Source organism: Lactuca saligna, chromosome 4, assembly GCF_052625555.1.
Source record: "Lactuca saligna cultivar CGN05327 chromosome 4, ASM5262555v1, whole genome shotgun sequence".
In the NCBI taxonomy this organism is placed as follows: domain Eukaryota; kingdom Viridiplantae; phylum Streptophyta; class Magnoliopsida; order Asterales; family Asteraceae; genus Lactuca; species Lactuca saligna.
In genome coordinates, this window is record NC_136420.1 from 69759720 (window position 1) to 69775553 (window position 15834).

The following is a 15834-nucleotide window of genomic DNA, read 5'->3' on the forward strand; positions in this document are numbered from 1 at the left end:
CGATTTCGAGGACGAAGTTAAATTTTAAGTGGGGGAGAGTTGTAACATCCCGTTTGAATGGAGTAATTAAATAATAAACCAGGAATCCCGGGAAGTAATTATTATGATTATTTTATACTAGTATAGCCCAAGATCGAATAATAATTAGTGGGTTATTGGTTTCGAGGAGCCAAATGACAAGATTTGCATCTCCGGGGATTAAAGTATAATTTCTGGATTTATTTTGCAAAGGAATTTAGTAGTCAGGGACTATTTGGTATCATTTGGATTTAAATTGAAAAGGATTTGTAGGGGGAGGGGCTGTTTGGTAAATTAGGACCTAATTGTAAAGATTTTCAGAAGCCAGGATGTGATTGGTAACTTTGTGCTCTTATTGTGAAAAGATTTTAATAGGGAGGGACTAAAGGAGTAAGTTTTGGGACTTAAACGGAAAGGCTTTCTTGGAGGGGGACTAAATGTGTAATATATGTATATATGTTGGAGGATGCATACAGGTGAACCCGTCACCCTATTTAGCCTTCATATAAATTCTTCCTAACCCTCATGCAGCCTAAACCTAACCCTAATATGATGTATCAGCCGCCATTCTCCCTCCAAACTCCATCCAGTCTTCACCCTTCATTCACCCACCTCCGGCATCGCTTCCGTAGCACTCCAGTGAACCACCGAACGACTGCTGCTGACATCGACGAAGCCGGAAGCCGCATCGTTGAGGACCGCCACTGTTTCATCCATCATCGACGAACTCAAGGATGCGAACCATAACAGCCCATTGTCGCCATCGAAGACGTTGAGTCGCCTCCATTGCTGAGCATCCGTCGACGATGCTTGCTACCGATGTCGCTGCCTTCTCTTCTCCTTCTTCATTTGTAAACGATGAAGAATCTCACGGTGAGACTGAATCTGTGAGCCGCCTTCGGAGAAGCTAAGAACCCGAACACCAACGTGTGGTTCGATCTTCCACTGTTACATCGCCGCCATATATGCTGGAACCGAAGGGCCATCGAGTCGGGTACTCTTGTCGCCGTCGGATGACCAGCTGACGGGTGTTGTTGCCACCGATTATGCTGCTGCTTCCCGTTGTTTCGTTCAACGCTATCTGCCGCCATGGTCGCCGCTGCTGCTAGCTTCTTGTGCTGCTGCCTTTCCCACCCACCTCAGTGGGTGTTGGATTTATTTTCCGGGCATGATATGTGTCTCCGTGTACTGTGATGGGATGAGGCCGCCAGAGATCCGAAGAAAGCACCACAACCACCACTATAGGGTGGTGGCTGCCACCATCTGTCGTTGCCGGCCGCCTTCAGGTGGTTGCGTGTGTTTTTATGTATTTTAGATGTGTGTGTTATTAGTATGTGTGTGTGTTTTTGGATGGTATTGTAATTGTAACAAATGGGATAATGGAAAGAAAATCAAAACCACCACCCTAGGGTGGTGACTGCCGCCACCGACCGCCGTGTCGGGTGTCGGTGTGCTTTGCATTGTGGTATTGATTCGTTGGGATGCTTGAAACCCTAATGGGCTTAATGAAACTCTAGCGGACTTATTGGGGCCCAATAAAGCCCTAATTGACTTAATAAAATTTTAATGATCCCGCCCAAAGTGACCAAGAGGCCCAACCATTTGTTTAATGGGTTAATATTTGACTGGAAGCCCAAATTAGGGTTTAGAAAACCCTAATGCCATGAAACTCTAATTTTGGGATTTATCGGGACCACAGATGAATTATTTAATAAACCTAAGCTATTAATTAATCATTAACTTAAAATATTAAATTACAATCATTAGTAAATTAATCTAAGGCAATAATAGACTTAATGGATTAAGTTCTTAAAGGATTAATCCCTTAATGGGTTAAGTAGGAACACTTAACCCTAATCATCATTTTTTGTGAAACCCTATTTTCACTTAGGCTTTGTGTTGGGCCATTCTATTGGGCTTTGGTAATTGGATTATTAATGGAGCATCCAAGAATGATCAAATGGACTAGAATATGTGATGGGCTTTAGGGTAAGGCCCATATGCGGGGTTGGGCCCAATTTGGAAAATTGGGCCATAGATGGGCCATAATTAGGCCCTTATGATTATGTGATATTGGGCCATAGGAATTGGACTAGAATAATTGGATGGGCCTTAAGGAAAGACCATGTAGAGGTCTGGGCCCAATTTGGAAAATTGGGCGATATATTAGGCTTTGGCCCATTACTTGACTTTTAGGCCTTTGGAGGGTGAGTTGGACTTTAGGCTTGGAACCCAATTACTAATTGGGTATTGTTTGATGTGGATAGTTCGGGAAGCTGTCAACCAGCAGCTGGAGTTTTATCTGCAGGACTTTAGCAATGACAAGTGAGTTATCCTCACTATATCAACAGATTATAAGGCACCAAGGCCGACCCTTTTGGATTTTATTCAGATTATCACATGATATGCTTACTGATTTACATCCTGGTAGTTAGGATGGTGATATGATATGCTTAGTGACCCGGTTAGGTCGGTATCCTATTTACAGGATGTTGCTATGGTTAGAGATCTGCTAGATTGATTGACTGTTATATGCATGATATTGTTTGTATGTTATCCATATGGACATGATTGTTTGTTTGGGGGTTGGGTTGAGGCGGCGTCCTGCTTTGTGCGGTTGAGGCCAACATTCCCGGGGTGGTCCGGATAGGCTGTAGGCCCGTAGGAGGCGGTTCAGTCATGCCGAAGGAGCGGGAGCAGTCCAGATAGGCTGTAGGCCCGTAGGAGGCGGTCCAGTCATGCTGAAGACTCATTATGCATGTTGTTATGTATTTGTATTGATATGATATTTGTTTTGGTTAGTATGGGTTGGTATTTTGGGTGTAAATCACTAAGCCTTCGAGCTTATTGTTTTAGGTATTTTTGATGAACGCGGGAAGGCAAAGGCGTGATCGTACACCTCCTCATATTTTCATGATCTGATTCTGGGGATACTTTGATGCTTAAACTATTTTGAAAACAAATTGTAATAACTTAATGGTTTCAAATGTTTTAAAAAGTTTAAATTGGCTTGAATTTTACGGGTGTTACAGTGCAATATTTGTTTAAACAAAACATTTGAGAAAAAAATCATTTTCACAAGAGTGACATTGAGTTATCATAATTAGTACACAAATTTTCACCTCAAGAATCATTCAAGACTCAATATTTTTATACATAATTGATCAAGCTATTAGTTCATTAGAGTGGAGGTTTGAGCGGTACAATTACTATGAAGACATTTTTGGTTTTTTATTCACAATAAATTAATTGAAATCGCTCAATACTAACGAACTAAAGGAAAACTACCAAAATCTTTGAGAGATTACAAAATGGTTATATATTAGACATCTCTAGTGATATTTATTTAACAAACTGAAATTATTATTAAAAAATTATTAATTGGCGATAATACAACTAATAGAATACTAAATTCATTAAAAATGGTAAAAACTTATCTAGTTTCTTGTCTACCATACAAAATAGTGTTGATTGATCCTATTACTGTTGCATTAGTAGAAATAAGACTTTAAAAGCTAAAAAATTTTAAAATATTATTTTTGATTTACCATATAACAAGAGCAGTTAAATGTTTTGATTTTGATTTCCATTGAGAAAGCGATTGTTGAAAATATTTATTATGAAAGTATAATTGATGAATTTGCTTAAAAACTTCTAAAATATCCATGTTTAGAGAATAATAATGCGCTGCATGTTTATCTTCTTTTATAAAATTATTTTTTGTAATTTGTATTGATTACTTATGAAAGAATACTATGTGCCTAGGTAGAAAACTTATGAGATGATTGTTTTCAACTTAAAATTTTTATTTTAGTGGCAAATAATTTACTTAATATTATTTTATATAAAAAAAATATGGGGACCCAACTTAATTTTCGTGCAAGACCTTTGAAATTTCAGGTGCAAGCCTCTTTTTCCCTCCCTTCCAACTCCGACCTCGCCCTCGTGCTTGTCTGCATCGTCTATGCCGCCCTTTTCCATTGTTGGTGTCGTCCTCGCCAAAGTAAGAATCTCTCTTTTTTTTGTTATGGTTTATTTTGTATTTGCTAAAATCAAACATATGATAATCTTTTGAAACCGAAATCAGTTTGTTTTTGGTTTGATGAAATTGACATCTGATAATCTTTTGGTTTGCTCAAATCGGACATTCTAATTTTCTTTGCTATGAAATCTGAGATCTGATAAGTTGTTGGAACCGAAATCCGACTTATTTCTAAAATCGAACATATACTTTTGAAATCAGGCATCTTGTGAGGTTTTTTTTTTTTGCTTTTTGTTTACTGAAATGTGTACTATGTAAAATAAGTATGGTTTGCTGAAAACCTGATGTTCTTTTGGTTTGTTGAAATTTAATGTGATTTGTGCTTTTGGTTTGGTTATTTTACCGATTTTGTGCTTATGATCTGATGATTTTGTGTTTCTAGTGTGCTTTTCTAGGCTTATTTTTATGATCTCTTCCTAAAATATAATGTTCTTTTTTGTTTGTCGAAATCTAATGTGCATTGTGCTTTTGGTTTTTGTGAAACCACCTACTTATTCAAGCATGTCTCTAGTTCAGATTTTAATCATATAGAACTTGCCAAACACACCGTACAATATTTAGGGGGTGTTTGGTTTATTTTTTTGAGAGACAAAAGTTCTTTTTGAAAAAGTTGCAAAAAATTAGATTTTTCTGATCTTTCCAAAAAGTCAGTTTTTCTTATATCCAAAATCCAAAAGTAACTTTTGAAATGATTTTACCAAACATCTTTTACCTTTTATCTTTTCATAAAAGAATTTTTGGTCTCTTAAAAGATAATCCAAACATCATTTACATTTTTTCTCATAATGTATGTAGATATCATGTGTTCATTATTTTGTTTTGCGTGGCACACTACTAGAAACTTGAGTTTCAGCTACGGATTTTGCTACGGATTTATTCTCTAGCAAAATTTAGACTTATAGCTAGGAAAAAACGACAGATCTACCATGGTTTTGATAATTATTTTATTTATTAAATATATGGAATATTAGTGAGGATTTACCGAGGGATCAGCTACGGATCTTACAAGTATTTAACGACGGACGACTATTCCTCGCTAATCACTCGAAAAATGAAGACACTTAGCTAGGGTTCAGCGAGGGATAAAAAATTGTGCCATATGGTATGCGTTTAGCGAGAGAACGACGACGGAAACTTTATTTGGGTGCGCGCATTTTCTTTTTTTCTCTCGCTGAAATTGACACACCCAATTCCATCTTCACGAAGGCAGTGTAACTTTACTTCCCTCCAGATTTATCACTCTTGACTAAGTGAAATTAGCTTCTGCTTTATCTCACTATCTCTGTTCGAACAGATGACGATGCTACTCACCCGATTTCGGCAACCTCGATATCTTTAAACTTGAAAGTATTCTTCGTTAACCTCCGATTCAGGTAAATCTCATCCCTCTTAGGTTAGTTTTAGTTCAATTTCACAATATACTTTGTTAGGGTTTAATTTACCTTGAAAGTTTCTGGTTACTGTGTTTCGTAGCCATATGAAATGCCATCAATTGCAAGTTAGGTTCAGGTCTACCATCAATTGCATCTATATAATAATAGACACTTAGAATTAGAACTTGAGTTAGGGCTTGATTCATCATAGTTTGTCTTCCAGTTCATGAGAATTTAAGGATTCATGAACCCTTACATTTTTAGGTTTTCCCCAATTCTCTTTCATATTTAGGAGGTGACAACGTGAATTTCAAAAGAAACAAGTGACTTATCCTTCATTATAACTACCTCTACCAAATCAATTACACCCTGAGCTTCTTTCCAGGATGAGGAGATTCATCACCACCACTGTCATCTTCATTTGCATCTCCTCCTTTGTTCATTTTCTTTTTGGCAAGTATCTTATTAATCTTATGAATCTCATTAGTAATCTTTTGGTCTTTGTTCTGCTTTCTTGTCTTTCGTCCATCTTGCATCTTCACACCAAACTAAAACGCAGCTTTTGGCATGGCTTCCTAATGTCGCCCATTCCTCTTCTGTCTCAAAGTCCCACCTATGAAGCCAACCCTTTTCCTGTTTTATACATATTACATAATTAACATATATCATCTCCCATTAACATACAATTGTAAATGAAAAAAAAAAACACTTACTCGACCACCCATATCCATTTTGGATAAATCAGCTTCATCATCACTATCAACAACCTCACGATTATATTCTTGATAACCCGGATAACATTCTGAATAGCTCTCGGATATAAAATTCGGATCTTTCTTACGAGCATATTTTTACCTTAATTGTTGAAGCCTTGTATCATCCCGCTTAAACACCGACCCTAAACCTCTATCTTTCTCTTCTTGTGTCATTAAATGTGGGTCCCCTTCTATGGTCAAACCTCCATCGGCTCCACATATTGATACTCCTACTGCCACTCTCCCTGATAGCCTTGTACTTGCATAGCATCATACCCATTCTAAAAATTTGGTAAATTGTTAAGCAAGGTGAGGGTAAAATAGTAAATAAAAGTATTTTGCTATTTTTCTCACTGTTTGTTGCCAGTCTTGAGATGGGTCCGAGGGTGGAACAGGGCCATAAGCTGGCTCATTGAAATTGGAAGGTCTCTCTTTTCTTTTAGGAGATTCTTCCATGTCTTCTGACAATGGGCTTGGGCTCATATCTTTACTAGGGACAGAATAGTCGATTCCTTCTCCTACAAAGATGTCATCCTCCTCAACACGAGCAACAGGGGGCTCCACCTCAACTTTCTCTATTTCATCGGAATGATTGCTTCTGGGAGGTGGTGGTGGTGGTGGTGGTGGACCTGGTGGTGGTGGTTACACAATTGTTCTGTTCATTACTTAATTTTCAGATGGCTGCTTCATTCATCAGGTTCTGCAAATCAGCTCCTGTGAAACCTGGTGTTCTCCTAGCAACCTTATCAAAATCCACATCTTTTGCAAGTGATTTTCCCCTTGAATGCACCTGTGCAACATATAAGAAACTTTAGATGCTTTTTTTCTTTTTGACTAATTTCATGATCGAACCTGAAGGATCCTGACTCTACCAGCAACATCAGGCCGGTCAACTGTCACCTATCGGTCAAACTGCCCAGGTCTCAACAAATGTTGTTCCCCATTCCCTGAAAATATAATCATTTACAAATTATTAAAAAAAAATAGAAGAAAATAAGCACATTGCTAATATAGGAAAAAAAATACCTGATAATAAAGATCGATATGATCTGAGATAGATGAAATTAATATAAATACTTATAATTTGTTTAGATTTTTGAATGCAATCTTTTCTTTATTTTTAGATGGATTCCACCCAAAGTATCCTTGTTTTTACCTGCTATTAATCTTTACAAATTATTGATGACACAAACTGCTGTCCAATTTTTTTTTCCCGTTTCCTGTACCAAGGGTACTTTAGGTATTTCATATTATGAGTCATCATCTACAACGTTTTTATTAACAAACCAGATTTGGAGGTTTTATTTATCCAACAATCCAAATCAAATTTTATATCATAGCTGAGTTTTTTCAACCCTTGAATGCATGTTTTTTCAAGATGTATCCACTAACATAAATAAAAACATAACTTAAATAAAGAAACTGCATGGTTCGATTAAAAGACAAGGATAAAAACATAAAACTACCTAATGTTCCCAGTATATATCAACAAAATAACATGATCATGAAACAAAAGATTTACTAAATTCTCACAACTTGTCGTGAATTTTAGTTGCAACAAATTTCATTATTTTTTCTTTTCTAGGATGAAGGAAGCTTCTAGAAGGATATTATCTTTCAAAATATTAAAGCTAGACCTTAGGATGTTGCATAGATATATAACCCTTAATCTAGCAATTTTTTGCTCTTATGCAACAGAATCCCCCTTGAATCCAGTTTTAACTCTTTGATGTTGCCACTCATGAAAGTCTCCATGTGGCACATAGTGAAAACACTACAATCTGTGTTGTTGTTGATTGTTTCCCACAGGAGTTGGAGGATATGTCTTGAAACATTTGAAAATTGTTCAACGAGTGGATGCTGAATAAATTCCATGTAATCAGATATGTATACATTTTGGATATGATAGGACTAATATGGTTAATAAAGGCGAGTTATAAATATAAAAAGTAGTATGATATCTAATGGTATCTTACAACAAGATCTGGAAATACACCATAAATCCATAGTTAACCACAAATTCTATTTTTGTTTATGATTAAATCTAATGATGTTAAAATAATACATTTATGGTTAATCATAACTAATTAACTCTAACAAGGATAAACCATTGTTTTTAACATACTGTAATGGAGTGATAACAACATTATGTTGTAATAAAGTTAAAGTTCATAACCTATATTGGTAATGAAATGCACAAAAATACTTCTAAAATAATGAGCATTATGCAAGGTGTTACAAATGTAGGCATTCTCATGTCAATGATGATTAACTCTAAAAAGTTAAAAATGAATAAGTTTAGGGTTAATTAAAACGAATATTCCAAATTTTGCAAATACACTCTTTGGTCCATTTTGAATTTCATCTTGTCGATTCTTGTAAGTTTTAACATTACTATTACTAATAATATTGTCCACAAGTTTTTCATGCCCTGGACGAAAAATATGTAATAAATGCATAGTTGATTGTTTGTTTAGGACTTTACACTTGAATAAAAGACCCGTCTCTTGAGTTCTGATTTTATTATAAATTTTCTACTCTTACACATTATTTCAAATTCCATTGATATTTTGACCAAAGAGTGGTTTTAGAAGAAAACTTGAAATCAGAAATACAAGTTTTTTAGAACAAATAAGTAGAGTACCATTAGCATGCTAGGCTTTGTCTATGAAGAAAAGAGACTGTAGGCTTGACATAAGTAAACCCCTGAAACATCTATTTCTGCAGCTTCAACTTCAACTTCAACTTCCTCCTCCACATCTATTTCTGCAGCTGATATCAATGTCACTCCTCTGAGACAGGTACACCATTACAAACTCAACTTAACTTAATAATGTTTTTTAGAACATTTGTGCTAAATGACCACTATACCCTTCTGTTTGTCTAATTCATATGGACTTAATGTGAGTAAATCACCATTTTACCCTTCTTGTTTTGTGTATTTACTTATCGACTGAACGAACTGTCTGAATGCGAGTAGATTACCAATCACAAATCACACTTTTAGAAAGTCAACCATCTTTTGACCTTCTTTTGTCTCTCTTATGTCTTTTTCTTGATTCAAGTCTCTTGTCTCATCATATCTATTTTGATTAAGCCTATTGACATGTTCAACATTTAGGAAAACAAAAATAAAAAAACATGGATTGGTTGTAATTATGAAGATTGATTACAACATTTAGTATCTATACCCAATCTATACACATGATTAAGATAGTCATATGACAAATAACTAAAATTACAAGAATAAATATTATCCATCTCCAACATTTACCTCCACAATACAATAAGCACAATGAATATACTTTGAAATGTTAATGACTTCATTTTTTTTATTAATAGATTATATAACATAGTCACTTGTGTAAACATATTAAAGCTCTATCTTATTCTTTGCTATATGTCTATCACTTAGAATTTATTTGATTACTTTCTCTCCCTTCCCGTTCTTGTTTATTCCAAAGGATTTATTGTCATCCACTTCTTCTTATTTTGTTGTAGCTAGTTTTTATCTAATCTCTATCTAGGTTCTGAATAGTAGTTATATATTTTGTTGTAGCTAGTCATTATGTCAACACGTAGTGATAGAGATTGGATGTACAAAAGGTTAGATCATGGGTATCTTAGCATAACATATCATGCATCCGTCAAAGGATTTCTAGATGTTGCTTTTTCTAATGAAGCAACTGTTGATGGAGATTATATTAGATGTCCTTGTTTTAAATGCAAGAACATGTATTATAAAACAAGAGGTGATGTAGAGCTTCACTTGTTACAAAACGGTTTCAATCCTAATTACACAACTTGGTGGGCACATGGTGAAAGAAATACGATATCTCAGCATGAGGAAGAATCTTCTAATCCGATGCAGGATCCGATGGAAGATGATGATGATGATGATGTTAATGGGTGTACACAAATGTTGATGGATGTAATGGAGGAACTCCCGAATCCAACTGCCAAGGGGTTCTATGATATGTTAGAAGATGCTGATGAACCTTTGTGGGATGGATGTGAAAATTATTCAAAATTACAAGCTGCAACAGAGTTGTTGCATTGGAAGTCAGAATACAATATATCTGAGGCTGCCTATGATCACATACTTCCTATAATTAAGCGAATGCTACCCAAAGGTGAGAAACTAGTTGAGAACTTCTATGAGACAAAGAAGCTTTTGAAAATAATTAGACTCCCAGAAAAAAAGATTCATGCTTGCAAAAACCATTGCATGATATTCTATGGGGCAGATTCGGATTTGACTAAGTGTCGGGTGTGTGATCATGATCGGTACAAGAGTGGCAGACTGCCTTATCTGGTTATGAGGTACTTGCCGATTGCTCCTAGACTCCAAAGGTTGTATTTAACAAAAAAGACGGCAAAGCAAATGAAATGGCACTATGAACATCAGACCGAACCGGGTTTGATGGTCCATCCAAGTGATGGTGAGGCTTGGAAGCATTTCGACTCATTGCATCCAGAATTTTCAAGTGAACCACGGAATGTTCGCCTTGGGCTATGCACCGATGGGTTCAGTCCAAATAACTCAAATACAACCCCATATTCATGTTGGCCTGTTTTCCTTTCAATTTATAACTTGCCTCCTTGGATGTGCTTAAAAGAACCATATGTTCAATTAAGCATAGTTATTCCTGGAAAAAAGAGCCCAGGTCAAAATATAGATGTGTTTCTCAGGCCGCTAATTGACGAGTTAAAGATGCTATATACAGATGGTATTGTGACTTATGATGCTTCGACTAAATGCAATTTCACAATGAAAGCTATACTTCTTTGGGACTTTCCTGCTTATGCAATGTTATCGGGATGGAGCACACATGGCAAGTTAGCATGTCCGTATTGTATGGGTGAGTCGGGGTCATTTCGGTTACACCATGGTAGTAAACCATGTTGGTTTGACTGCCATCGAAAATTTTTACCTGAACGACACACATATAGGGGTGATAAAATAGGATTTCTGGCTAATAAGGTTGAGCGATCTAGCCCCCCACCAATATTAACCGGTGATCAAATTTGGGAGCAAGTACGACACTTTCCAACTGTTTATGAAGGCAAACCTTTTAGAGCGAAGAATGCAAAATTGCCTGGTTTCGGGATTACTCATAATTGGGTTAAGAGGAGCATCTTTTGGGAGCTACCATATTGGCGGAAGTTGTTAATACGACACAACCTTGATCCCATGCACATTGAGACAAATGTGTTTGAAAATCTTTTCAACACCGTGATGGACACTCCAAAAAGCAAAGACAACATGAATGCAAGAAAAGATATAGAAATGTATTTGGTTGATATTAAATACAAATCAAGGCTAAGAAATGAAGATCCGTTTATCCTAGCGTCACAAGCAGAACAAGTGTATTATGCACCATATCCTGCAATGAAGGATTTGAAAGATTGGTGGGCTGTCGTCAAGACAAAACCAAGGGGTGTATATGATCTACGACAATGTGTTACTGAAGAAGATGATGATGAGGATGAAGAGGACCAATTCTTTCAAGAAAGTGAAGCGACTTTACCTTCTACAAGTAGCGGTGCAAATGAGGTGGCAGGACCCCTTTCTCATGTAATTGAAGGAGAAATAGAAGAAGTTAATGACAATGACATTGAGAGAGAAGAGGATGAAGAAGTTGATGATAACTTGGATGATTCATCCAAAGATGATATTGAAGATGAAAACATATGTGATGATAATTCTAATGATGAGTAGTTACTAAAAATGTAGAACGAAACAATGTATTTGGAACTATATATTTTACCTAATGGACCTTATAAATAACTTTTTAGCTAAAATGATCGTTTTCTTTTTCTATATACATTGCACTTTCATTTATTTGTGTATTATAGCATGTTACCTTCTCTTACTTCTATAATTTTCTATTATAATACATACTTATTCTAACCAATAGTTTATTAATTCTTGATTTTAAGGGTTATTTTTTGACTAATGGCGCAACGAGGAGCCCGTGGTGGTGGTCGCAGTGGTAGTCACATTAGTGGTCGTGATACTGGAGATAGAAATGCATCCCAATCATACAATGATGCAGAAAGTCAACCTTCTTCTTCAGTTAGAGGATCAAACATCTTAGAACAAGTTCCAAGTAACCCATCAAAAAGGAAGTTCATTGAAGTCGATTCTGAAAAGGAGTACTAAAGTTAATTTTACAATTGTTTATGAAAATGAATTTACTTGTTAATGATAATACTAATGCTAATTTTTTAATTTTTAATTTTTTGCAAGATTTACGGATCAGATTTCAGTGATCAGAGCCATCACATGTATACTGAAGACGATGTTTGACGACCCATGGACCTCATGGAAGAAGGTTGACAAAGAACATCGTGATGCAATGCGGGAACACTTCAAGGTTTGTACTTATTATTTTTATGATTTATCAAAGTAAAAATTGGTATAAAGTGAAAAAGATAATTGTATGCGTGATCTACATGTAGGGTTTGTATGTTTGGCCCGAAGAGACTGATGTTCTTGCTCGCAAGGTATGGGAAGACTGTATGAAGAAACGATTTCCTGACGTAATGCGAAGAGCACATGAAGCATCTTTAAAACTTGCCAAAGCTGCAAATGTGAATGCCTCACTAGAAGGTGATTTAAATTTGCTAAAGGACTATCGCCCAAATTGGATAAAAAAGGAGTATTGGGAAAAAATGATCAATGATTGTGGACCACATCCAAATGGAAACGTTTATCACAATCAGGGAAAAATAACATAAATAAATTAGAAGATGGCTCTGTTTCCAAACATACCGGGGGTTCTATATCTATTTGTCAACATAAGAAAAGAATGGTAAGATGTTTGCATCTCACGTTAGTTTCCACTTAGATTGTTGAGTTTTTGTTTTGTTTTTTAATGTATTACTAATGGATTTTGTAGCAAGCAATTCTTAAACGCCCTCCTACAGGAGTTGAACTTTATGCAAGGTTGCACACTAAACGGTCTACTCAAGAGTACATTACACCAAAGGCAGCTAAAGTTAAGGTATTTTCAATTCTTTTGTAGGAAACAAAACTTCCTACTACTCGGGTTAATGACTTTGTTAAAGCAACTAATTGACAAAAAACAAATCTTTCGTAAGTAGTAATCAACTAAATGTTTGATCCTCTGCCTAGTTGTAATTAAGTGTTTTGTAAGTAGTAATCAACTTTATGCAAGGTTTGAGTATTATGAATTTAATGGGATGGAATGAACCATTCTATTCCTTATTTCATGTTACTATTTTTTCATATTTTTTTTGCTATAATAGGAGGCTTATGAAAGTGCTATGGTGGCTAAGTTTGGTGATGATACTAGTTGCCACCCCCTCTTGGATAATGAAACATGGTGTGATGTTTCCGGAGGAGTCAAGAAAGGAAGAATATATGGATTCGGATCTGTGTCTGATCCAGCGAGCTTTTTGGAATGAACATCTAGTACAATAACATCCCAAGAGGTTCGTTTAATTTTGTACTTTATAAAAATTTCCTATCATAGCATTGTACTTACAAAGTTTCCTATCATGGCATTGTACTTGCAAAGTTTCCTGTCATGGCATTGTACTTACAAAGTTTTCTATCATGGTATTATACTTACAAAGTTTACTATCATGGCATTGTACTTACAAAGTTTCCTATCATGGCATTGTACTTACAAAGTTTCCTATCATGGTATTGTACTTTAGGTTGTCTATGAACGTGTACGAAACGAGATGCGTGGCGAAATGGATGCTAAACATCAACAAATGCGTGAGGAAATGGATGCCAAAGCTGCAACAATAGATGTCAAACAACAACAAATTGATGCAAAATATGAAGCAATGGAAAAGATGCATGCAGCCTTGCAAAATATGATGGGAAATTGAAAAGTAAAGGTAATATGATGTTAACCATTAGTATTTGATGTTTTTGAATGACTTGTTAACCTTTTGTATTTGATGTTTTTGATTGTTTTGAATAATGTTTTATAGGAATGAGAACCGAAGATGATTGGATGGACATGAAACGAAGATAGCAGCTAAAATGTTATTTTGAAGGTTAAACTTTTTTCTGTTTGTACCTCTTTTGCATACTTTGGATTTCTTGGTTCTAAAATGTTATTTTGTAGTTAAATCGTTGGGAGTTTGATGTTATGTGGATAGTTTCGTTTTTGGATGTTTCTTGAATGACACTTTGGTAAACTTTGATAATTTTGGTATTGTAATGCTTGGTTGTATCATTATTTGATGTTCTTTAGTATAATAATTTGATGATTGTAGTATTTTTTTTCTTTTAGAATCATAATAAAAAAAATGATATTACAAGTTCGTGGTGAGAAAATAAAAAGTATTTTAATGCATGAATTTTGCGAGGGATTAGCTACGGAAAAAAAAATCATGTCTAAAGTGTGCGACGGATCAGCGACGGAAAGGAAAAAAATTTAATGTATGAATTTTGCAAGGGATTAGTGATGAAAAAAATTCATGTCTAAAGTTTGCGATAGATCAGCAACGGAAAAAAAAATAGTATATGAATTTTGCAAGGGATTAGCTACGGAAAAAAAAAAAAAAAACTGTTCATGGAAATTTGCGACAGAACAGCGACGGAATGCATTGAGTGACATTTAGTGACATTTAGCGACAGATATTCTGTCGCTACCTTTGTGGCAAGGAAAAACCTAATCCGTCGCTAAAACCGTAGCTGAGAAATTAGCCACCTTTTTATTACCTATGGAGTGAATCTGTCGCCGATCCATTGCAAACAGCATTTAGCGACGGAATAGCGACGAATTTTTCCGTCGCTAAAACCCATGTTTCTAGTAGTGGCAACTCGCAAGTCAACTAATATCTTGATATAATTTCAATAAATAATAATACCAATTTTAAGTATAAGTTAAGATGGTCCAACTAAAAAAAGTATAAGTTAACATTAAAATATCATACTAACTAATTTTAAAGAATTTTGATGAAGAAAAATGACAGATGGACAGAAATACATGGTGATTAATCCAAATGGATGGAGGAGACAGGTTCGTTAAGACTTAAATTAACTGCCCTATTGGACCCACTCTTATCCTTTGACCCAAAGACTTTGACCTCTCGTTCTTTCTTTTTTTTTTTCTTAATTTTTCAATTTTAAATCAACTTTTTTTTTTCATTAATATAAATTGCTATTATGATGTGTTAGATTTTGAATGTTTCGAATATTAGTAGAATGCTTGTATAATTTAAGGATTATGTACATTAAACATCTTTCAAAATCTATGATTTCACTAAAATTACTTATCATGAAATCAGACTTGGTATAATCTAAGAAATGATAAATCCATATTTTAGGAAAAAACTTAGGGGCTGTTTGGTAGGATCTGAAATTTTAAGATCTGAATTTTTAAGATGTCTGAATTTTTAAGAGGATCTGAATTTTTAAGATCTGAATTTCTAACATGCTGTTTGGTTGGAACCTCTGAATTACTGTGATGAATGATAAAAATGACCATTATACCCTTCTATATTATTTTTTGCCGAATCACTTGATTAATTACAAAAAAATATAAATACCATACAAAATCCAAATAAAACATTAATACCTTCAAATCGACAAAAACATGTCTTCAAATCAAATAGTTTAACCTACAAATTCAAATTCAACAAAGAAACATAGAAG

The 15834-nt window shown here is 35.1% G+C and overlaps 1 protein-coding gene, 1 long non-coding RNA gene and 1 pseudogene across 2 annotated transcripts; 2 read left to right on the top strand and 1 right to left on the bottom strand.

Annotated features, from left to right (window-relative positions):
- The first annotated feature begins 5374 nt into the window (after positions 1-5374).
- On the top strand, positions 5375-11910 carry LOC145039734 (uncharacterized). The gene is made up of 3 exons (XM_078987754.1): positions 5375-5433; positions 8916-8989; positions 9752-11910. Exon 3 carries the CDS (start codon positions 9757-9759, stop codon positions 11908-11910), a length of 2154 nt encoding a protein of 717 aa, XP_078843880.1. The 5' UTR covers positions 5375-5433; positions 8916-8989; positions 9752-9756.
- Positions 5796-6830, bottom strand: LOC145039733 (suppressor of mec-8 and unc-52 protein homolog 2 pseudogene; annotated as a pseudogene).
- Positions 11911-12973: 1063 nt separating the features above from the next.
- LOC145038604 (uncharacterized) lies at positions 12974-14389 on the top strand. The gene is made up of 6 exons (XR_013679457.1): positions 12974-13006; positions 13094-13198; positions 13464-13649; positions 13736-13776; positions 13878-14066; positions 14163-14389. It is a non-coding gene; the product is annotated as an uncharacterized LOC145038604 (long non-coding RNA).
- Positions 14390-15834: the final 1445 nt, after the last annotated feature.